Source organism: Lonchura striata, chromosome 9 (genome assembly GCF_046129695.1).
Source record: "Lonchura striata isolate bLonStr1 chromosome 9, bLonStr1.mat, whole genome shotgun sequence".
NCBI classification, from domain to species: domain Eukaryota; kingdom Metazoa; phylum Chordata; class Aves; order Passeriformes; family Estrildidae; genus Lonchura; species Lonchura striata.
Window position 1 is genome coordinate 27,653,072 of NC_134611.1, and position 23,338 is coordinate 27,676,409.

Genomic DNA, 23,338 nt, shown 5'->3' on the forward strand with positions numbered 1-23,338 from the left:
TTTGGTGTCTGTCTTCCTTTAAGGGAGAGGGGTGTCAATGACTGAGGATTGGAGGGCAATCTTGAAGTTTTTGTGCACTTGTACCTTTAAGATTGCCTTAGTTTTGAAAACTCTATTTATCCAAGGAATGGTGTAAAGATTGGAGGAGATAGATGGATTATGTATTTGATCTTAAATGTTTTGCCTTTCACTTATTCTCAGGTCAGCTGCAAAGCTGACATATTGTCAGCCAGTGTGGTAAATGCAGTACTGTATGGATGTGGCAGGATATTTCATAAAAGTATTAGTTTTTACTGTTTGCTATTTACTTTCCTTTTGAAGGTGTTCCTTAATGTGAAAATCTATCAGTGTCTTGGATCACCACACATATTAAATATCCATTTACTATTTCCTGAGCATGCCTTTTTTTGTAGCTAATGAATTCTTATTACTGTTACTAAACCAGAATTTTTCTATACTGAAAATAGTGTTAGGGTTACCTGTGAAGCTACCCTGTCATGTCCGAGAACGTAAACAAAGTAAAGGTGACTGGAGTTTTTGTGCTCTTCTTTGTTGGGCAGCATCCATTTAGAGGATATTTTTATCCCTGCTGTCTTTAATAAAATTCCACATAACTAGTAGGTCAAGATGATGGGTTAAAGAACAGCATAGTCAGTATTTCTAAACAAAATTACTATGGAAACGCAGCTGAGCTTTCCTGAGCTAGTCTTAACATTATATTTATTGCCAGCTGTTCTTGCTTGAATTGGAAAATACAGGTTATTGGGTATATCGTTTTCAGGTTACTCTCCTGGCTTAAATTTTGGAGTTCTATGGAAAAGATCAAGGCACATTGCTGATCCTGAAGGGCTGGACCTCATTTCTGAGGCATTTAGCTCACGTTCTGACTCCAGGTTGTGTAAGGAGAGGGAGAGCGGAGAGCCTGGTGGAGGCAGTGGAATGCCAGAAGCCTGAGCAGTGTAGGAGATTTGTATTTCCCTCTCTGTAGATAAATCAGAGAATAAGAACACCTTAAGTTCCCTTAGGAGTGCTTTTACCTTTGGGGCACATCATTTTAAAATCTTGGGACAAAGAAACTGACTTCCATGAAACTGGAGGAAGAAAATGAGTTTGATTGAAGCTGACTGCAAGGATACTTCTACCCTTATCTAAGGAGGAGGATTGTCAGCTCTGATCAAACTTGGAAAGAGTTGCTTTTGGTGGATGTGTTTTGAGGATGATTATTATGACTTGCTTCTAATAGAGGAGAAGGAGGGAAGATGGGATTAAGAAAAATCGTGCTTTGTGTCCCCATTTCTCAACATCCTCCTCAGCTACAGTGAGAACCCAAAAGGAATAGAGCAGGATTCCCTGTGGAAAAGGTTTGTATTCAGGTGATGATTGCTTTAATATCTGCTTGCAGAAGTGTAGGGGTTTTTTACTGGTGATGAAATACTTGTTTCTGTGGCTTTGATCTACAGCTATAATCTGATTAAACTGCAGGTCAAGGAAATTAGCTGTACCCTGGCTTCAGCTGCCTGTAAGAGGAATAATAAGATTTAAACTACTTAGCACGTAAAATTGACAATAAGATGGTTCTGTTAAAGGTGTTTATTGTTGGTGTGTGTTAGCAGTGTCCTTCCAAGGCACATGGAACATATAATTCCATGACCCACAGGCTGAAAATCTCTTGCTTCTTCAGTAAGAGCTGATATCACCCAAACCTGCCAGATCCCAAAGCAATTCTGGAACTTTGTGCAAGCTATGGTCATTTAAATTAGGTGGCAACACTTGAAAGTTTGGAACAATAAGAACTTGTTCAATAGAGGTAAAGCTGTTAAAGTTGTTTAACAGTACATGTCTGATGTACAAGTAAGTACAGTCTGTACACAAATGAATAAGTAAAATCTTTGTTGGATGCTATATACCCCTGCAAAATCCTGATTCCATCCATTTGCCCTTTCAGGAAAAGGTATGTGAGACTGCTAAAGAAAAAAGCCCCACTGAGTATTAAAACCATTATATCTTTGCTGAAGATAACTGTTATTTTGAGGAAAATCTAAAATGACAGGTTGTTGCGTTGAAGTTCCTTCTGGTGTGAGCCTTGCCAAATATTGAAATTATGAAATTAAAATATTAAGTGTTTTTGACTTTTAGTATGCTAGTATAGAAAATTTACCTTTTCTACCCAAAATGAAACATTTCCCACATTTATTCTATATATTCTCTGTATTTTTCTGTTTCCTTTCAGAAGAGTAAAAGCTTTCTAGCAGTGCCCTTGATGAGTCTTGAGATCAGCCACCTCCTCTAAGGCACATTAGGGTGCAGATGCTTTTCATTATGATACATTTTTTTCACACACCTCCAGGAAGGAGAACCGCAGGAATATGAATTTCTGCTTGGAGTGAAACTCCTGACCACTTAGTGTTTTTTAGTTTTTAGTAATGTGATTGGATTCTGATGGCTTTTTTAAGCCCAGCTGCCTGGATTCATTGCCCATTTTAGTCATGTAAATCCTCAATTCCTTATCAGGGGTTGTGTTACTGTGATTTGATGAGGGAACTGATACAGCTGCTGATGCTTAAGGCTGTCAGGGGAAAACCGGGTGGAGTTCCCCTTCAGGAAGGGTGAAAGCAGTGTTGTGTTCCTGTTGGCTTTGTGAGGTCTGGGGTTTTCCATGTTTGCTGTAGAATTTGTCATGCCACAGCAGATCATGCCTGGCAGATCCTCACTGTGAAAGTGAGAGAGGTGTGGTGTAAGTGAGGCTTGACTTCCAGAAATAGAGGATGTTAGCTGAGGAACACAAAGCTGCTGATTTTAGAAGTTGGGCTTAATTTCATTGGCTTATCTGTGCTTGATAATGGAGCTTGTTAGCAGACCCCTGCTTGTGTAGAATGGATATGGCCCTATTAGAGATGCAGGGTGGTGCATGCAGAACTGAAAATTTGTGATTGATTGCTTTGAATTATAGCAGAACTGTAGACAGATATTGGAACAGAAATGAGTTCTTTTGGGGACAATGGTAAAATAGATCCATTTGTTCAGTGATATGCAAATAGAGTTGAAAGTCAGATGGCAACAAGAGGAAAACTTGAATAGAATAGTTAACCAAAGAGGCTGTATGATCTTTTCTTACACGATTTTAACATCAAATTAAGCAAACTTACTCTAGTGTTAAAGCCTAGGTGCGACTGCATGATCTTTTGATGTATCTTTCAGTGTGATGGGGTAAACACTTTGAAATATATATGGGAGAGACATTCCAGTATTTTCAGGATTTTCTTTCTGTACTGCTTACCAGCTTAAGGGAAACAACTTATTTTCTTATTCTGCTTTGGGAAAACTTGGAAGAGGGAAAATGAAATGTGTAAACATGTCTTTCTTGTCTTCCTTTACTAAGTCCAGTGATTCATTCCAGATTAAATGTAGCCTCTGAGTTTCAGCAAAACAGATATATACATACTCTCAGGTTCGTAAGAGAAGAAAGGTTTATTTTTTCTTCTGTGGAGACTTAAATTTTTATTTATCTTATACCTTTAGAACCTCGAGAGACAATCCTAACTACTGTTTTTTTAGTTTTGAAGCTGCTATTTGAAACAAATTGTTCCTAGGTGGAAATGAGAATCAGCATACTAATGTTAGGTTGACTCTCCTAATTTATTTGGCATCTAGAAAGCATTGAAATAATTTCTATACATTTTATTAAAAATTACAGTGACAACCTCTTCAGTATTGTTTGTTGCAATTTTATAAATTATACAAGGCAGTCTGTGTTATGGTCAGTGAAACGATTGGTGCTTAAGTCTCTTGTTCTGTGAGACCATGAGTCTTCTCTTCCACAATAAAGTGTTTTTAAATAAGTCTTTTTGGTAGAAGCTCGGATCTAGCCATATGATTAAATCTGCATTTACAGAGAGTCTGTCAGCAGTTGCACTGATGTAAGGGCTGAGGCTCTCTTCACCAGAATTCCCTAGGCAGCAGTAGGGCAAGCTTCTGGGGGGAAAAAAGTGCTTTTACATTTCCCCTTTTAAAGATTATACTTATTGGAAGGTAGTTCTGCAGAAGTAATTTCCAGAGGAGCAGTTCTTGCCTTTTAAAGGGCAGAGCCTTTGTGCCTGGAAGAGAATTCTGGGCTTGTGTCTGTGGGTGCAGTCCTGTGTGTCCTGCTGGGGCTTAGCCTCTTGGCATTTGTGGCTTTGGCAGCACAGATTGTGTTCTCAGCTCAGGGGAGACTTCACAGCACTGGAGGATGTTTGAAGCGTGAGCCAGACTGTAGGAACTTGGCTGGCTGTTCAGAAAAGCGAGATTCCAGCACCTGAGCAAGTCAGCTTTTCCTTGGGAGCAGTGGCATCGCTGGCTGCCAAGTCCCAGCACCACAGCCCTGGCTCAGCTCTGTTCCTGAGCAGACTTGCAGGTCAGCAGTGCAGGGGCTGCTGCAGCACAGCCTGCACAGGAGATTGCTGTCCCTCCTTGTCTCTTGGCTCCGTGGGGGCAGCATCTGCTCATTCCCATCCTGCTGGCTGCAGCCACACACAGCCATCATTTAGGTGCCTCTTGTTACCTCTGTGTGAATGAGGAAGAACTGTTTCTTGGGCTTTCAGCTTTCTCCTGATACAGTAGCTAAAATGTACATTGCTTGTCTTTATATCTTCTTTCAGTGTTCCCTGCTTTTAGGAGTTAAAAAAAGCACATTAACACCTTTTTGACATAAATAAGCTGAAAGAAGTTGTCTTAAAGGCATTAAATTTGGATCAGGTGAGGAATGTACGGGTTCACTTCTCATATCAGTTAAGATGTTCTTGACTTTTGTTCTTGACAGTTAAAGCTCTTGGGGCATCCCATTACTTCTTGGAAGAGGTGGCTATGGTGAGCTGTTATAGATAATGCATTTAATAAACAGAAATTTTGCAAAGGGACTTACCAATTTACATGTTCTTAATATATAACCTCTTCTGACACCTTTTTAATTCTCATGTGGATCTCAAAGCCTTCCCTGTAATTTGTGGCCAGTAGGTAGATCCCAGAACAAACTGATAAACTGTTCACGGTCACCACAACTTCACATTGGTGAGAGAATGTAAATGCTGATTTCTACAGCCCCTTTAGGGATTAGGTGGTGCTTTCTCCTGGCTCTCCATTCTTTTCCAAGCTGGCACCTGACATTCATGTTAGGCACAGTGTGTCTTCGAACTGTGTTTGTTTTTAGGTTTTTTCTGAGGCAGGTGAAGGGAGCATTTCATATGCTGGGAGGATTCCATGTCCAGTGTGGAAAGCTTGCACTCTCCAAATCTACTTCACCACCTGAGTGCATCAGGAGCAGAGGGACATGTCTCATCCAAACCCAGCCCTGGGTTAATTGTGTCCATCAGATAGGCCAGCAGGGTGCTCCTTGAAGCTTTACATACTGCTGACACAGTGCTTAACTGTAGCACCTCCATTGCCTGCTTCAGCCAGACACTGACCGTTCAGAAATATTTATTTATTGAGGACTGCCCCAGTGTTCGTCTTTTTGGGAAGCTGTTGGGGTTTGCAGAGGATGCTCAGTGCAGGAACTGTAGGTAGTCACCTGTAGTTGCCATTCTTTCTGTGTGTGTTGTGTTTTTTTTTTTTTTCCCTTGGAAACCTGATCAAAGCATTACTTCAGGGATGCAGTTCAAGGATGAGAGGTAATTGGGGAAGCCATAGTCTTATCCCTTCTCCTACAAAAACTTGTGCAGTATGGGGCACAGAAGGGCTGTACTGAGGTGCTGACAGACACTGATGAGAGTTTGTTTCTCTGACTCCATTGGCTCCTACTTTCCACTTGTGACAACTTAGAGTTGATATTAAGTTCCCAGGCAATTATCACTACTGTTGGCAGGACACTGCTGCCACATAAAGCTTAAAATACAAACCATAATGTAAGCATTATTGGTTTTTATTTGTTCAGGAAGAGGCATAAGCAGGGAAAAGTGAACAATTGACTATTGTTATGAACTAAAAGCAGTCACTAAAAACAGTAGCTCAAATCCTGCATGGGGTGAATTAGAGCAGAGTGAATTGTAAGCAGATTCACCATTGCATGAATGTACTTTGGCATAGTTTAGTTACTTTGATCTTTCTGTTTCTAATTTATTGTCATATTGCTTTCTTACAGGCAGGCAGAAGTCCTGAAGGCTGACATGACAGGTAATTGCCTTTATTATACAGTTGATCTAGCTTATTAATAATATTTGATTCCTGATTTTATTTTCCTTTTGTGTATTATTCCTAAGAATTTTCTGTAAAGTTAAAGGCTTGTCCTCTGTATATAAATATATAAATAGTATTATAACAACTGTGTCCCTTTTGCCTGTACCTAACAAATATTTTTGAAGTTGACTTTGGATGTTCTAGACATTTGGATATGAAGGTCATGTCTCTGCTCTCTGAGACTCCTGCCCAGACTAGCACAGGAGCTGCTGTACTTGGGATTAGCCAGGATTTGGGTGGTTTTAAGGAACCTGGCTGAGGAAATGCTGATCTGAGCACTACCATGTGTTGTGACGTGCAGCTCTAGATGCAGTGAAATGCTGTGAGCTGTGATTTAAGCTATATATATTAATGGAAAATCAAATGGTTTATATTAATGAATCAGCTCTGCAGTAAAAGTAGCTTCCCTCATGAACCTTTGCTCAGCTGTGCTTTCCACCTGGGTGCAATGAAAGTAGCGGGCTGGTGTAATCCCCATAGGACTATTAAAGCACCTGGATCCACCTAACCCAACGGGAGTGGCCCCATCATCAGCATTAGGATGGTTTCCCTGGGGTGAGGCCCATCCCTTGTGCTCCTTCAGCCCCAGCCCAGGTGGTTGTAGAAGCCATGGGAAGTTGGACTCTGTAACTCAATAGCAGGGAGTGGTGTTCGCACTCACCCTCTGGGATGGAGAGCAGATGACTACTGAAGATTAGGAGATGGCAGGCATGCAGCAGTACTTGCCCACAGTGGTAAGAAATTCTGCTGTTTAAGAACTTATGGAGAACCACATCTTCCTACCTGTTTTGTTTTTTAAGTTGCCAGCTGCTAACTTTGTTCAAATCTAGTTCTGGTGTTGTAGAAGACTCATCAGTTAAGCAGTGAGCACTCAGTCCTCAACCCCTCTGTAGTTCTTGTATTTCACTATTGTGAGGAAACTGATATAAGCAGGTGTTTGGTGGTGTGTATCTTACACTGAGCTCTATTCTTTCATTTGGTAGATGAGTGAAAAATCAGATTAACTCCATAAATTTGTGTCTTTGTTTGTCTTTCTTTCTTGTTTCTCAGATTCAAAGCTGGGTCCAGCAGAAGTCTGGACATCCAGACAGGCTCTACAGGACTTATATCAAAAAATGCTAGTGACTGATTTGGAATACGCTTTAGATAAAAAAGTGGAGCAGGACCTGTAAGTAATTAATTGAATTTGTGTGTATGTATGTGATCTGGGCTGGGGAGCAGGAAACCCTGAGTCTTCCAGAAAAGCAATTGTGTCCTATGGAATGGTTGTCTTATTTCCTTTAAAATGAGAGCTGTGCTGTGGGTGAAACATGAGAATGCACTGCAGAGCTGATAGAGAACATTCAGTAGGTTAGTGTTTTACCTCTGACAGTTCAGAGGCAGCCGTGTCATGCAGGACTGAGTTTTGGAGAGCCAGATGGAGGTGGAGAAGCTAAAGAGCACCAGTCTGCTCTGCTCTCAGGGCAGGGCTGAAGTCTGCGTTTTCCTGAAAGGAGGAAATTTGCCTGATGTAATCACCTGGAGCTTTGAGCAAGGTCTAACAGGAGATGAATAGCTGCTGAAGACCAGTGTTTTAAGTGAGGTAGAGCTGGGCAGAGGGAGGAATAATCAGGGTTGCTTATGGAGTTAATTAAATGAGGTGCTCATGACGCCTTACAAATCGGGGGAAGATGCAGCTGGGTTTTCTCCATGCCCTGAATCCATTCCCTGTTATTTAAGGTGCAGACTTGGGTTGTAATAAGTTTAGTTAACAGAAGCATATGGTTCTTTCAGCATTGAGGGAAACCAGATGAGTAGGCTGGCTGAGTTCTCCTCTCCATGCTTCCAGTTGCTGAATGATTTTTAACCCTCATTTCTGTACCCCAGATCTTATTTTTGGAGAGATTTCTATGCTGCTTAAAATAGAACAATTGCAAGCAAACATTAATGATGTTAGCATTAGCCATATACATATATATATATACATATATGTTAGCTATATATATGAGGATCTGTTTCCCTAAATATGAGAGGTGAGAAAAGGTGATTATTCCATATTTGACATTTGTTCTCTGAATGTTGCCTGAATTTGAATATTCTTCATGTCTGATGCTATGTAATTAAACAGTTCTTTCCTGTTATTTATGCCATATGCATAAGACACTTCCAAATTAGAAAGAATAAATGCTTCTTTTATTTTCAGTTGGAATCATGCCTTTAAAAATCAGATCACAACACTCCAGGGTCAGGCGAAAAACAGAGCAAATCCGAATCGGAGCGAAGTTCAGGCGAACCTTTCTCTGTTTTTAGAGGCAGCTAGTGGCTTCTACACACAGGTGAGTTGCACAAAGTAGGGGATGGGTAAAGGATCAGTTTTAGGTGGCTAGAATCTGTTCTTTGCCCTTAGCTTAGGAAACTGTTGCTGTATTGGATTGAGCAGTGCACCTTGCTAACAGTGGTGCTCTCAGCAGGAGATGTCTGCTGAGAGACAGACATCTGGTGATGGGCTTTATTTTGATCACTCTTGAGCTGAAACTTCTGTGCATCTGGTAGTTATTTTGGTGCAGTTTAGGTTCCTTTTTATTAGAATCTGCTTTAATGCCTAAACCCCACTGTTTTGGGTAAGATCAGGGTGCATTTTGACTGTGCTCTGCTGTGCCTGCTCAGAGCAATCATAAAGCAGCAGGAAAGGGTAGAATGATACTTCTTTGCACTGTCTCTTGCCTTCTCACTGTGCATCTGTTGCCTTCTTGAACTACCGCCTGTGTGAATCCTCTTAACTATTAAAGGTGTAGCCTTCACTGGCTCTCCAGTCCCTCTTAAAGCCATTTACTCTGTCTCTGCAGTGAGCTGTGGGTGAATTTTGTCTTTTAATTGTAACATCTTACAGAAATGATGACGCAAAAAAACCCCTCAAGCCCAGCAAATGAGTTAGTTGACGTACTCTTAGTACTTTTTTTGTGCTCTTTCTCTAAAAGTTCCCATTTGGCTTCTCATTCCTATGTATGTGTTTGTGGGCCATTGCCTTAATTCCTTTTCATTTGCTGTATAGTGAAGGATAAGCAAGGATAATCAGTTTGGTCTTGGATTAAGTTCCTCAGGAATAGAAATATGTGCAGCAAACACACATGCACAGGATGTGTGTGATAGCCTGATGTTTTGTTCTTTTCCCCTTCCTTGTGACTCCTAACAACACTTATGATGAGCATTGAGGTGTAAGTCTATTTTAACAATTAGAACAATTAGTTCACTTCTAAGAACTTTTCTTCCCCTAAAGCAAACCTATATTGTTGAGTGCTCTTGGACCAAGCATCTTTTGCAAGGTTTTCAGTTAATTGCCAAAGGAGTGTGATTCCTATTAATATACTCATTTATTACTGACTTATTTTTGCCTATAATCTCTCCTATGTTAGATTTCATTAGATTTAAATTATGGAGAATAAGAGTCAGTGTATGATGATGGCCTTAGTAAAGATAACTTGCCTTTCATTCCTTTTTCCCCCTCATTTGGTGTCTGTTTCAACAACATTGTGGTTGCTGAATCTCCTCTGTGTTCAGAGTAAACTTTGTCATGGCTAATTTACACTGTCTTCAGCTTACAGCATGCACAGTAGGTCATTCATACGGTATCATTTCCTAGATGGATTCCAGACATCTGCAATGCCAACCCCAGAGTAGCCTGTGGCTTCCCCTTTTTCCCTTTCAGCATTGTTTCTTTGTAAAGCTGCTTGTGGAAGTAGCCACAGTTTCACAGGCTGTCATGGTTGTTCTACCTCTACACAGTTTGTCTTGCAAAAGCCTTGTTCTTTCCTGCAGTGGATCAGGGAATTTTACTCTTTCTGAGTTTGACACTACAGACTGGGTCATCTTTCTCTGTTTGCTGTGATGTTAGTTACATTTAGAGTCTAAAGTCTTGGCTCAGCTAAGGTACCTGTTCTCCAGCTGTGAGTCCTCCACAAGTGGCATCTTTGAACAAAAGAATGAATTTTATTAATTTAGCATCTTTGAAGATGTCAAGATGCTCTCTTTTATCCAGCTTTCATTTGTGAGATCCACTTGTTTGATGATTTTTTGTTTACTGTCTAAAGACAGAGCCAAAGGGGTGTGAGGTGTAACACAAACCTCTTTCTGCAGCAAGCAATAGCATCATGTCACATCTTGCTGACAGAATATGTGTCGTTGTCAGGCATTGGCTTTCTCTGTGGTTTGTCTGGAAGAGCAACCCTCCTGCAGGTCTGTTTTATTTGGAGGCTGAGCATGTTCCCAGCTGGGAGAAAGTCTGTCACTTCTTACCTGAATTTTTTACCCTAGAACCAAGTCCAACAAACACTCTTCACACTCTGGTTGCTGTTACTTTAGAGAGTATTTGCTGGAGTCCATTAGGAAAAGCTTCAAAAGCACTAATGAGAATGGCAGAGTTGAGGCGTCTTTCAATCAGCTTTTGAAATATTTGATCAAGTAGCTGATGCCTTGTTTCTTGAAAGAGTCTGTGTTGGCTTAGCATAAATATTTGCTGACATCTCAGATACTGAACTGTTAGTATTGCCTTGTGTTGCATACAAACTTGGTTATGTTCCAGCTTCTTTCTAAATTATAAGTTGGGATAGTGCAGTTTCTTATGTTGGAACCAGCTGGTTTGAAGGATGAGGGATGTTCCTTTCTAGTATTTTTGGAGATTAGTGTCACTTGAAGGTATAAAACCCAGTGTTCTTCTTGAGTGTCCTACTGAAGAAACCAAAAAGACAAAGCAAAAGCATAAACCCCAACTATACCTGTAGACCTCCCATAGTGAGTCTCCACTGATAAATCATTGGTGATTTAAATACATGAGGATTGAGTTGCTTACTGGTTTGGGATGAAGAGCTTTTTCTTACTGGGCAGATGAACACAGTGGACAAAATGGAACTCAATGAATTCCATATGGAGAATGTATTTTCAAGTCTCACTTTCAGTAACTTGAGCTTGTTCACCTCAAATATGTTTGGCTCATCTGTGGCGAGCACACACCTCTGAGAGGCACTCTGTTAGTTTTGTGACTTGTTTTGCTGCCTTTCCGATGCCTGTCTGGAGCTGCTACTGACCCAGGCCATTTTTGCAGTTACTACAGGAATTGTGCACAGTTTTTAATGTAGACCTGCCGTGCCGTGTGAAGTCTTCCCAGCTGGGGATCATTAGCAATAAACAGACGCACACCAGCGCCATTGTGAAGCCACAGTCCAGCTCCTGCTCCTACATCTGCCAGCACTGCCTTGTCCACCTGGGAGATATTGGTGAGTTTCAGAAGGAAGGGGCTGGGACATGGAGTTCTGTTCGTGTTCAGCTTCTGGAGAGGGATCTGCATGTACCACAGCTGGAGTAAGTGTGCTCTGCTTTAGTGGCTCGTTGCTGATTGTGCCTGTGGTCCTTGCAGCAGGCTGCCATACTTCTCCATTCCAGAGCACTAATATCTTATATACAAGGGCACCAGTTAGGAATCTAGTCTTTCATAAATGAGGTTTCTTTTTTAGATTAAGTTCAACAGGATTATTTCTTTCTTGATTTGAGTAAATCTTTGTGTTGCAGAAAGTTCTCTTTTCACAGGAATCCACAGTTGCTTTTTGAGCAATATAAAAATAGATCTAGTTGGTGATTGTGCAAAGAGGGATGAAAAAAGTCTTTAGGTCTCTGTATGTCGTGTTCTTGGCACTGTGGTCCATAAGACAGTCTTAGGTCTGAGGCAAAACAGCCACATCAGAATTGAAAGTGTCATATCTTTGTGCTGTTTTGTGTAATTTCACATTCTTCTGATGCTTATTTCTGAAATACTAGTGAAATGCTCTTCAGGTAAATTGCATTTTATGAAAATAATTGCAGGGGACTGGAATTTTGTGCCTCAACTTGGGTGTTTTTGTTGTTTTCTTAGCTCGCTATAGGAATCAGACCAGCCAGGCCGAGTCTTACTATAGACATGCAGCTCAGCTTGTCCCTTCTAATGGTGAGTCTGGGATACCTTTTCAATTCATAATTCCAAAGGAAGATTTGGGGTATTGTTTTCTTCTGTGGCAGTTGAAAACATGGGCTTTTATATAAATATCCCTCTCTAGATTGTCCGCAACTATACAACAAAGCCTCACGTGTCAGTAAATCATTTAGATAATGGTTATTTGCATGATCTGTGCTGCTTCCTTTTGTGCAGGTTTAGAAAAAAGGAAGGTAATACACAGCTTTACTCCAAGGCTTCACTACTGTTACATTCATACATTATGAAGTACTATTAATGAAAATTTGTGTTATACTAGCATTGTTTTTTTTTTCTTTTATTGTTTATTCCCATGCCAATTTATAGTTTCTGATGGGAGTTAATGAATTCTGTAGGAAACTAGCTTTTTAGCTATTGTCTTCCAGTGGCCCAAAATGTAGGGATAGTGATTGGAGGATAAGTCACTTTTGAGCAAGGCTGCTGAAACCAGTAATTCAATTTTTTAGCCAGTTGCATTCTAACTAAACAAAACCAAAACTCAAACCCCTGAAACAAAGAAGCAGACAAAATGAGACACCCCCCTATGCCCACTCCTTCTCCATCCAAAGTAAATAAAAAAAGGCAACCAAAAACCCCAACCAAACAAAAACAAACAAAAAGACCAAAACCCAAAACAAAAACCAAACCAACAACAACAACAAAAAAAGCAACACAAGCAAACAAACAAAACCCACAAAAAGACCCCAAACAGCTGATGTACCACACATTTAGAAGTTTAAAAGTTTTTTCACTGAAATGGTACAGATCTGAGGCTGGGGTGGAAGAGTCAGCAGATGCATCTGAGCCACTTCAGTCTGTCAAAGAATTGAGGGCTTTATGCTCCCTTTCCAAGTGACCACATGTACTCTGAAATCTAGCATGTTTGCCCCCAGGACAACTTGTTGGACAGCTTGCCTTTTTCTCCCTTAGGTCAGCCTTATAATCAGTTGGCTATCCTAGCTTCCTCCAAAGGAGACCACTTGACCACAATTTTCTACTACTGCAGAAGCATTGCTGTGAAGTTTCCTTTCCCAGCTGCCTCCACTAATCTACAAAAAGCACTTTCTAAAGCACTGGAAAGGTGAGACTAAGTAAATTATTGCCACTCAGGTAAGTTGGAAGATATTTCTTCTAAAAGTACCTGCCTTGCTAGAAGTTATTCATATTTGGCAGTAGAAACAGAAATCCCTCAACCCTTGTCCAGTCAAAGCATCTTCACAAGTGTATTGAACATTGAACAAAGAATAGTTTGTGATGCTCCTGACTGTCATCAGTGAATGCAGAAAATAAGCATATTGTGCCAACACAAAAAGTAGCTTTGCAGGACATTCCTCCTTCATGTTGGAGTAATTCTGTAGTGTTATGTGCAGCTGTGTGTAATTCCAAAGACTGAATCAGGTATTTCTATTCTAAATGCAGTCGTGATGAGGTGAAGACTCGATGGAGCGTGTCTGACTTCATCAAGGCATTTATTAAATTTCATGGCCATGTGTACCTGAGTAAGAGCTTGGAGAAGCTGAGCCCTCTTCGAGAAAAGCTGGAAGAACAGTTCAAGGTTAGTTCTAACAACATATTAATTAGTATATTGAGGAGAATATTTTTAGCAGCTGAGTTCACAAATTACAGTCCAGTAATAATTCTTTCACGTGATAAAATATAGGAAGCACAAGTAGCCAGTTAGGGGAGGTTTGCATTGCTAACTTGGGATAGTTTTAGTAATTTCTGCCAAGATTGTGGATTTTTCCCATTTGACACATGGTCCGTTGTTGGTGGAGATACAGGAGAAATCAGTGACCACTGTTGATTCTCTGCTCTTTAACCTGAATAATTCTTGGATACCTGTGAAAAGGACATGATTAATCTATGAAGTCTTGGCTTGGTGGCCTGAAGAATTTAGCGAGCTTCATTTTTTGGGTGGCTTTCATTCACTCACAGTGGTTATTAGGACTGCTTTTAATCTGCCTTGGAAAACTTGCCTCTCCTGTTAACAGTTTGCCCTTGAAAAGTGTCCCATACAACCTTACTTACATGTTTTCCATGGAAAATCCAGGAGTCCTATTGATTACATACCCAGCTCATTATGTTGGACAGTACAGCCAAGATCAAAACAAAAGAGTTTTGTACGGTATTTATGCAAAGTAGTGCAGTTTCAGATAGGACATCGTGTTAATTGGTAAATGCCTTTTGGTAACTGTTCTGCTTCAGCTTCCTAATTTGTGGAAAAGCACTAGAGAGGATGGGTGTGTTCAGCTGTAGAGTTCTATCCCCGTGGATTCGAGGGAGAGACGCAGCATTCAGCAGAGCAGTGGATGCCTTTCAAAAATAGGGAAGGGGAATATGGTCTGAGCAGTATAAAATCACAAACGTTCTTTACAGTCATTTTACACATTTTTGTCTTGAATTGTGCTGCTACACCTAGGTTCACACTGTCTTTAAAATAAATTTTAAAATCCACAGCATTTCCTATGAATTGGCTGCTCCAGCCCTGGCAGTTTATGTTGTTTCAGAGAGCTTTTAATCAATAATGATGAATATTGCTCAGGCATGTAGAACAGTATTTTCTGGACTGATCCAGAGTGTTAAAACAGCTAATTGAGCCTTGTTTTGTTGCTTAGATTACCTTTTTTTGATTGTATTATGCAACATAAGGCCTAATTTATCAGAGAGCAATTCTTCTGGCTTCAAGTTGAATGTGGATGTGAAGTTGGCTCTATGGTAGTAAATCAGTTTAGCTTTGTGGCTCATTTTAACTCTGAGGAGAGCAATTGCAGGGTTGGGAGCATTTCAGTCAGGCCCTGGGTGCTGCTGCTAGCAGCTCTGCCAGTCTCAGTGACCAGCTGTACAGTGCTTCATGCCCTAAATGAGAGAGTCAAGGGTGAATGTGGAGCTTAAACCTTTTCCTGATGGTTATACTAGTTAATCCACCTGATTCTTATGTGTCTGAAGATATGTTGGCTGAGATTTAGGGTAGCTCCTTTTTTTCCCACAAAAAGCCTTGAAGTCTAGTCTCTTTTCCTGTCTTGAGAAAGGTGTCTTTTCTAGCATAGTTGCTGAAAAACATTTGTAAATAGCTCTCTCTGTTTTAGTCCACTGAGGCATTCCGTGACCCATGAAATCAGGTGTGGAATTAGTTTTTAATGCATAACCATGCAGTAGTTAAATTTTCCTGGGTTGTTTTTTTTTTTAAATATCACATTCTCCATGCTGGTTCTTTGAAAGGCAGACAAACCCAGTGGACCTATGGGCCTTTGCAGCGCTTGTCAGTGCACATTCCAAGTTGCACTTGCTGTGGAGGAGAACCATATGCAAAGGGGATGTTGATTTGTTGTGTGTCTGAGCTGGTGTACAAGCAAAAACCTTGTGCTTAATAGTGGGGTCCTCCTGGAAAGCCCAGTCCTGTGCTGGGAGGAACAACTTGAAAATAAAATCCAGAATGAATGTTGTATAAGAGCAGAAACATTAGTTAAGCAGTGAAGGAGCAACTACCAATCCTTTCAAGCATGTGCTTTGCCATCTAAAAATATATGCACCCTGTGTCTTTGTTGCAGAGGTTGTTGTTCCAGAAGGCCTTCAACTCTCAGCAGTTAGTCCATATTACTGTGATCAACCTGTTCCAGCTGCACCACCTGCGAGACTTCAGCAACGAAACAGAGCAGCACAGCTACAGCCAGGATGAGCAGCTATGCTGGACACAGCTCCTGGCTCTCTTCAGTAAGTGTGGGAGCTAATTGATTTTTGTAGTTCTCTTGATTTTAATGTGGAATCCATTAGTAATTTCCTGTCAGGATCTAGCTTAATGGGTGTCTGAGGTAAGTGCTGAGAATAGACATTAGGGAGAAAGTTGTGAGAGATGATGGTCACACAGGATCATTAATGTCAGCAGTGCTGACTAATACTTGATTTCTGTGTCTGGACTTACTCTGTTTGAAGCTTTACAGAACTCTGCATCATTTTCCTGGTTCTGAGAGAGCATTTTAACTTGGGTGCAAAACTGGATCCAGCTTGGCGGTGAGTAGTACCCCTCTTGGGGGCTGCTCCCCAGTTGGCTGCGTACAGTTGGAGTTGCTTTGAATGGAACTGGTTCTGATTCAACAGGACTGCAGTTGAAGTTGAATCAACCAGGACCTCAGCTACTTGTTAACCTTTGGTAATATCAACCAGGAGATAAGTGAGAGTGCAGAGCATTTTTGATTCTAGACACATACTGCTGATTTGCTTAACTTAATTGAGGCTGTTGTCAGTTTGGCCTTGTTTGTCAACACCTAAATTTCTGAATAGCTGGATTTCTCCAAATTCCAGCCTGGAGTTGATTCTGAAGGCACCATGGTCCATGGGTGTCGTTACTCTTTCTCAGCTTCTGTGCTCTAAGGGGTCTGGGCTGGGTGCCTGCCTGCAGAGCTCCAGTGCATTTGTGTGCCTGCTGGTTGAAGTGAATAAAGTGCAGGTAGGTAGCTGAGTTGGTAATTTCTGATAAATAGGTGAGTGACTGTTTTGCACTGGGCTTGTCTCAGCTGATTTTTTTAACTTGCCAAAATGACTTGCCATGACAGTTGAAGAGATACAAACATCAAGATTTTGCTGCCTAATAGAAAACTATTAAGAAGCCCTGTGTTGTGATCTGTTGGTGGATTGTTTAAGATGAGGTAGCTGGGCTGCCTTGTTCTAAAGAACTAGCTCTTAGAATAGGGGTTTATGGGGTGGATATTTTTGATTAGGTTATTTGGTCAACTTTGAAGTATCATTCCCACATAATGGAGTGTTTTTTTTCTTTTGCTTTTTCCTCTCACTCTGTTTCTAGTGTCATTTCTTGGAGTTCTGTGCAAGTGTCCTTTACAAAATGACTACCAGGAGGACTCTGGGGCTGCATATCCTCTTCCAGCTGTGAAGGTTTCAATGGACTGGCTGAAACTTAGGCCCAGTGTTTTCCAGGAGGCAGTGGTTGATGAAAGACGGTAGTGAGTGTTAATCTTTCTCTTGTTACATTTTGTTGCATGAAGGTCCTAATTACTGTTGATCCACAAATTAGTCATGGGAAAAGTGATCATACAACTCATCATTACAGATACCAAAATGATAGAAAGTGTATGTGCTAAAAAGTTCATAAAGCAAAACATGAGACTTGTTGTTTACAGGAGCAAATTGAGTCTTTTAATTCTTTAGGTTTGCTGTAAGTTTTTTTGCAATCAGGGGGATCTATTTTAAAATGTCCGCTTTGAGCATAACTACTGTGTTCCTGTAGTCTTACCTAATGTAATGATTTCTCAGATTACTGGGGGTGGTGGCAGGAGAATACATGCCTTAATTTTGTGCACTAAACCATCAATTGGGCAGTGCTAGTAAATCTAGGAATTAAATTCAGTTTAGTAGAGGGGCTCTTTAAATATCAATGCAGGCATTACTGTTCTGGACCGTTGCTCTGATCTCGTAAATTAAGGCTTAAATTGTTCAAAACTCACAATTTTTTTTAATAGTCTGTTAACTTTTCATGAATTACTGTGATTCAACTGTAATTCAATAAAGTGTTTCTGTAAGGTGATTCTTAGGATTGTAGTGACAGTTACTGATGCAGCTGGATGCGTATTGTTTCTAAGATGGGCTTTCAAGGCAAGCAGTGTGATGCATGGAGAACAGGGGTACCTATAACTTTGATTTGTTAAATAAGAAACAAAATACCCTCTGGAGTTTTGGGAGCTTAAACCACAGAATTCCTAAAGGCGAGATTAAGGAAAAGAGTTCAGATGTGGTTTTGAGATGGTGATAACTTCTGCCATTTGCACATCCTCATGGGAGACTTATGCCTGTATTTTAATAGGCAAGATACCTACTTGATATCAAGTAATCCCTGCAGAGAGGACATGTAGATAGTAATTCATGGAGTAATTGACTCTAAGCTGAAAGAGGGTAGATTTAGATTTGTTAGAAAGAAGTCATTCCCTGTAAGGGCAGTGAGGCCCTGGCCCAGCTTGCTCAGAGAAGGTGTGGCTGTCCCATCCCTAGAAGTGTCCAAAGCCAGGTTGGATGGGGCTTGGAGCAGTCTTGGAGTAGTGGAAGATATCCTTGCCCATGGCACAGGGTTGGGAGGTCCCTTCCAGCCCAAACCATTCTGGGATTCTTTGAAGGAACCCATTTTCTGAACAACATATTATTGACTTTACTTGCCTTACTGAAGACCTCTGAGGTGTTTTTTCCTTTTGTTCCTTGTCAGTCATGGGGAGGAGCTGTTGCTCAGTGTAGTGTAGAGAATAATCATAAAGATCATGCTGTCTGCCCACAGCCAGCAGGAAAGCAGCTGAGGGTGTACAGTGCTGCTGGGGGCATGGTGCATTCTCCAGGCCATGTGCTGCATGACAGCTGAAAGCCTTGCTGAGGAGGACACATTCATTTCTCCTACACTGAGCACAGTGGGCATCCTGAAAGAGTTTTCTGTTGTTTCTGTGGTGCCCATCAGTAAAGCAGAAGGGTTTTTGTATTTTTGGGTGGGAGCTTTTAGCAAACAGGAACAAGCAGCCTAGTGGTAGCAGTTAAATGTTAACACAGTGATCAGTGTGATTTTAAAATTGTTTGCTCCAGGGCCTTTGGGAAGAATTTCCAGTCATTGCTTGTTTTACTGGTATTGTGAGGGCAAGGCAGGGGACTGCAAGTTCACCTCTGGTTTAATGATCTTTGTTGGTGCAGCCCTTACTTAGAGGCTCTTTTCTTGGTGGTGAATGCTCCAGCACTACAGTAAAGCATTCTTGTTCTTGGAGCAGAAGTACTTCTGCACAGCTGTGTCTTGATACATTCTTTTGCTGCCTAAACTGATTTATTGAATATGTCTTGAGAGCCATCAGCTTTGGACTGCAAAGCATGAATTGCAGACAGGTGCTTGCAGCACTTGCTCATGCTGTATGTTTATCTGGTTAAATTCACAACAGGCTCTCTGGCCTGCTGGGTAATAAACACTGTGCTGTGAGAGCCTGGCATTCTTGGTAGCTTTAGGTTGGCTTTCTAGTAATAGTAATTCTTTCAAGAAAGTGGTCTTTTCATTGACACTTTGCGAGAAGCTTTTCTTGGAAATTAGAGGATTAATGTAAACTGTAATGGTAACAACATTTAGTAGTTTTTTGATAAAGCAAACACATCCCATGTTATGCAGTTTTCACTCAGGGTTTGCCTGTTTTCTAATTTTTAGCATATGGCCCTGGCTGATCTCTCTTCTAAATAGTTTCCAGCCTCATGAAGAAGATCTATCCAGTAATAACGGTAAGGACACTTGCAGTCTGTCCTGTAAAGAACTGGGAAAAACAGTATTTTTCCTGCTGATGTGGGAGTTACAGTTGAAGAGCAAATAAGGAAACAAGTTGTCTTCTTGTATTAGTTCATGTGAATACTTTGCAAATTCTTTTTCTTGTTCTGGGCAAACTGCTCTGCTTTATCATTCCTGAATTCCTCAGATTGTGGGGTGAACCTTTTAATAGAAGGCTCTAGTATGTGTAGAGACCATGCTGAGGTATCTGCTGTGATACTGTGCTCAATGCCTTCATGCTTTCCTTATGCTGTTTACTGTCTATTTGCCAGCAACCCCCCTTCCAGAAGAGTTTGAGTTGCAAGGATTCCTGGCTCTGAGGCCCTCGTTCAGGTGGGTGACAGCTGAAGGATCCTGCACCCTTGCCTGATGTCACAGCTTCTACAGACATCAGCCTGTTCCTTACAATATCTTATTTATATATGTTTACTGCTGTATAGATTGGTGTTGGTCTCTTCAAAACAACTGCAATGGATAGTGTAGCCCTGAGAAATTCTTGAGGTTATAATATTGCTCGTGACCCTGCTGAACCTCTTTAATGTAGATGCATCTTACCAGATGAGAATTACATGTGTAAATCAGACATCTCTTAACAGCCATGTTTTGAATAATATCTGGTGAAAGTTCAGCGCTCTTAATAGAGCAATGCTGACATATATTTCTAGAAAAATAGGATATTACAGAGGGTAATTGTGTAATTATTATTCCCTCTTCTGCGTCAATACTAGGAACTTGGATTTTTCCAAAGGCCACCAGGCAATTACAGGGGATAAAGAAGGGCAGCAGCGTCGGATACGGCAGCAGCGCCTGATCTTCACAGGCAAATGGATTGCTGATAACCAGCCAAGGTAATTGCAAGTACTTTGTGTTTTCCATGCTACTAGAAGCTGAGGTGACACAGGAGCCAGTGTGGAGTGTTATTTTTCTCTCTGTTCAACACAGCAGTTAGTTGTAATGTGAGCACAAGATGCTGACAGCAGTAATAATATGTTCTGTGGGTCAGCATGCTATTCCTTCACAGACTGATTATGGTAAGTAATGTAGTGTGTATACTTGCTTTTTAATTCCTTCCTGTATTTTTCAGGTTGATTCAATGTGAAAACGAGGTAGGAAAGCTCTTGTTTGTGACAGAAATCCCGGAGCTCTTACTGGAGGACCCTAGTGAAGCCAAAGAGAGTCTCGCCTTGCAGGAGATGTCCATGGCAGAGCCAGTGTGTGTTGATGGGAGCCCTGGACTCAAATCAGTGCTGTCCTCTGGCAGAAGCCTGAGCAACAGCTGTGATGCAGGGGAAAAACCCATGGTCACCTTCAAGGAGAATATCAAGCCCCGGGAGATGAACAGAGAACAAGGGCGCATCTACCCCCCAAAGGACATAGCGAGGGAGAGAAGGGACTTTAGCAAAGGAATAGTAGCAAATAAGAATGATGGGAAGAAGGATAACAATAAAAGGAAGACTGAGACCAAGAAATGTGGCTTGGATAAGATGCAGGAAGCAGGAAAGCAGAATGTGGCAGTTCAGGTAAGCCTTTAGCTTAGAGGAATACTGTGCCTGAGACAGTGTGGTGTTGTGTCGGGACAGTCACTGCTTGTGTAGAGTATGGTAGAGCTGAGGTCTTGCTCTGGGCCCTGCAGCTAATGCTCAATAATATAAAATATTTCTACCTCAAAGACCAGGTGATGGTGATCTTAGCATCTCTTTGCTTTTCCTTGATGCTAGCTCAAAAAAAGAAGGAGAGAGGGAAAAACAGTGCAATGAGAGGTGCTATAACTGTCCTAAAAAACAGATTTCTACCCATTCCACAAATTATTTTGCCACCAAGGCAATTCATGTGGCCAGGTCATAGTCATGCTCTTGCCATTATGGTGTCTGTTGTGAAGGAACTGGATACTCTGTATTTTCACTTCAGTTGACTGGTGCACGTTCAACAAACTGAACATATCACAAAAGCTCTAAATTGTATATATGTGGAGTAAGAGCCTCTGTAGTGTGGGCGCAATCAAGTGTGTCTCTGTCAAAGTAAGGAAAGCTCTTAAATTGTCAATCTGTACTCAGACACTTAGTCAAAATTATTTGTTTTCCCATCAGCTGCTCTTTTACTGGTTATATTTTTAGGGGCATGCTTTTTTATCGATTTCTTTGAGCGTTACATATGAAATATATCAAGTAAACAGTGAATTTGCTGGTCTGCCTTCCACTGAGTCATAGTAAATGGGGGTAGAGAGTGTCAGGGCTGATCTGATCTGTACCTGGACAATTTGGCTGTATCTCAGTCATTCCCTGATGATGACTGGAACCATTGAATAATAGTGATGGAGGTTTCTGTTATTTCCCTAGAGAAACTGTGTTAGTCCTTCACTGTTCTTGCAAGTGGAAATTATTTTCTAATAATGTGCCTTATGTCCCTTGCCTCTGTATAAGCCCATTATGACTGCCCAGGACAGGAATGCAGAATAACTCTTCCTCTTTGCAGCTGCTCCAAAGGCCTGTGCCATTGAGGTCTTTTCCCCAGCCTAGACAAACCATCTCTTTCAGTTTTTCCAGCTTTTATTGTTTAGGAGCCTTGGATTATTCTCTCTGTTTTCCTCCTGATGATTTGCTGTTAAACATCATGGTTATGAAATGGAATGTCTGAACTGGCAGCATTATGCAGTTGGTTTTGCAGGGGAACTATACCTCAGGGTACAAAGGGTTTCTGTAAAGGCTACAGAAAGCAGGGGCAATAGTCTGTGAGTTGTGGAATGATTCTGGTATCTGAAAACCAACATAGGTGAGTTAGAATAGCAAGTTTCTTATTTATTTGTCAAATGGATCTGGAATGTCATTGCAGGTTTGAGCATTAACTCCCAGTTTTGATCTTTGTGCCCGTCTTGCAAAATAAGGACTTCAGGTGGATAAAAACCTACCAGATCTGAGGACTGCATAGCTTTCTGGATAGGGATGATAATTTATTTATCAGAAATTTCCTTGATTTAGTTTTAAGATACAACAAGCCCAGCTGTAGCAGAATCTGCTCTGATGTTGTCTGTTATCATTTGTCTCTTCTTGAATAGAAATTATTTTTTGATTTTTAACTCCATCAGTGAAATGCCTTTTGTTTCATATTATTTGGTGGGCTTGCTTGTCCAGACCTGCTCCAGAATAGAGGGAGGGCTTGCTTCCCCCCAGACTGAGAAACCAGGGTAGGTTTCATACCATTGTTGGGCTGTTTGTGTTCTGCTTTGGCACTCCTGACAATTTCATACCTTATTTCCTACGTAGTTCATTGCTTCCAAAAGCTTAAATGCTGCAGTTCCTACTGTGCAAAAATGTGAAGAATGTGGTACAGAAGTGATCAGTCCTGCTTTGTAGATACATAGGAAACTTGCATGCTCAGGCAGGATGTGACCTGGATTGAATGTCTGCTCTCTAGGGAAGATAATGTTAGGAGCCAAGGAAGTTCAGTGCAAACTAATTCAAAGTGTAGCATACTCTTAAGAGGTCCCTGTGATAAAATTGTGTCTGTCTCAGGCACTGTGTAGGAGCACTTAGAGCTATTGTGGGGATACATATTAGGTAGCATTGATTCTTCTGAGGTGATATCAAATAGAAGCAAGGAAGGAACTGAAATTTATCTTGATTCATTAATTTTAGTAATTTATGTTTTTTATAAAGATAACTGTAAATCATGCAGGCAGCCTTTTGGAAGCCATCCTCTGGAAATGTGTTATAGCATACTTGAGTTTTTGATAGCTAGAGCTTGAGTTTTAAAATGGCAGGAAGAGTGCCTTTGAATTCTCCAGCATTTCTGTAAAAGAATGCATAGTGCTTGATATGGGTTATAAAAATATTTGGCTTATTTTGGAGGGAAAAGGGACAGCACAAGAT

At 40.9% G+C, this 23,338-nt stretch overlaps 1 protein-coding gene across 8 annotated transcripts in view; it reads left to right on the forward strand.

Moving 5' to 3' along the window:
* SMG7 (SMG7 nonsense mediated mRNA decay factor) overlaps nucleotides 1-23,338 on the forward strand; it is a 49,897-nt gene that overhangs the window by 13,379 nt on the left and 13,180 nt on the right. For 6 of the 8 annotated variants that reach the window (XM_021525113.2, XM_021525114.3, XM_021525112.2 and 3 more), the window contains exons 2-14: nucleotides 6,116-6,147; nucleotides 7,261-7,378; nucleotides 8,393-8,525; nucleotides 11,288-11,459; nucleotides 12,092-12,163; nucleotides 13,118-13,268; nucleotides 13,607-13,742; nucleotides 15,736-15,898; nucleotides 16,986-17,142; nucleotides 19,359-19,429; nucleotides 19,745-19,805; nucleotides 20,201-20,320; nucleotides 20,557-20,992. In XM_021525113.2, coding sequence (XP_021380788.1) covers nucleotides 6,116-6,147; nucleotides 7,261-7,378; nucleotides 8,393-8,525; nucleotides 11,288-11,459; nucleotides 12,092-12,163; nucleotides 13,118-13,268; nucleotides 13,607-13,742; nucleotides 15,736-15,898; nucleotides 16,986-17,142; nucleotides 19,359-19,429; nucleotides 19,745-19,805; nucleotides 20,201-20,320; nucleotides 20,557-20,992 — 1,822 coding nt within the window. The remainder of the gene's footprint in view (nucleotides 1-6,115; nucleotides 6,148-7,260; nucleotides 7,379-8,392; nucleotides 8,526-11,287; nucleotides 11,460-12,091; nucleotides 12,164-13,117; nucleotides 13,269-13,606; nucleotides 13,743-15,735; nucleotides 15,899-16,985; nucleotides 17,143-19,358; nucleotides 19,430-19,744; nucleotides 19,806-20,200; nucleotides 20,321-20,556; nucleotides 20,993-23,338) is intronic. The other 2 variants (XM_021525110.2, XM_077785500.1) reach the window with 1 other exon arrangement.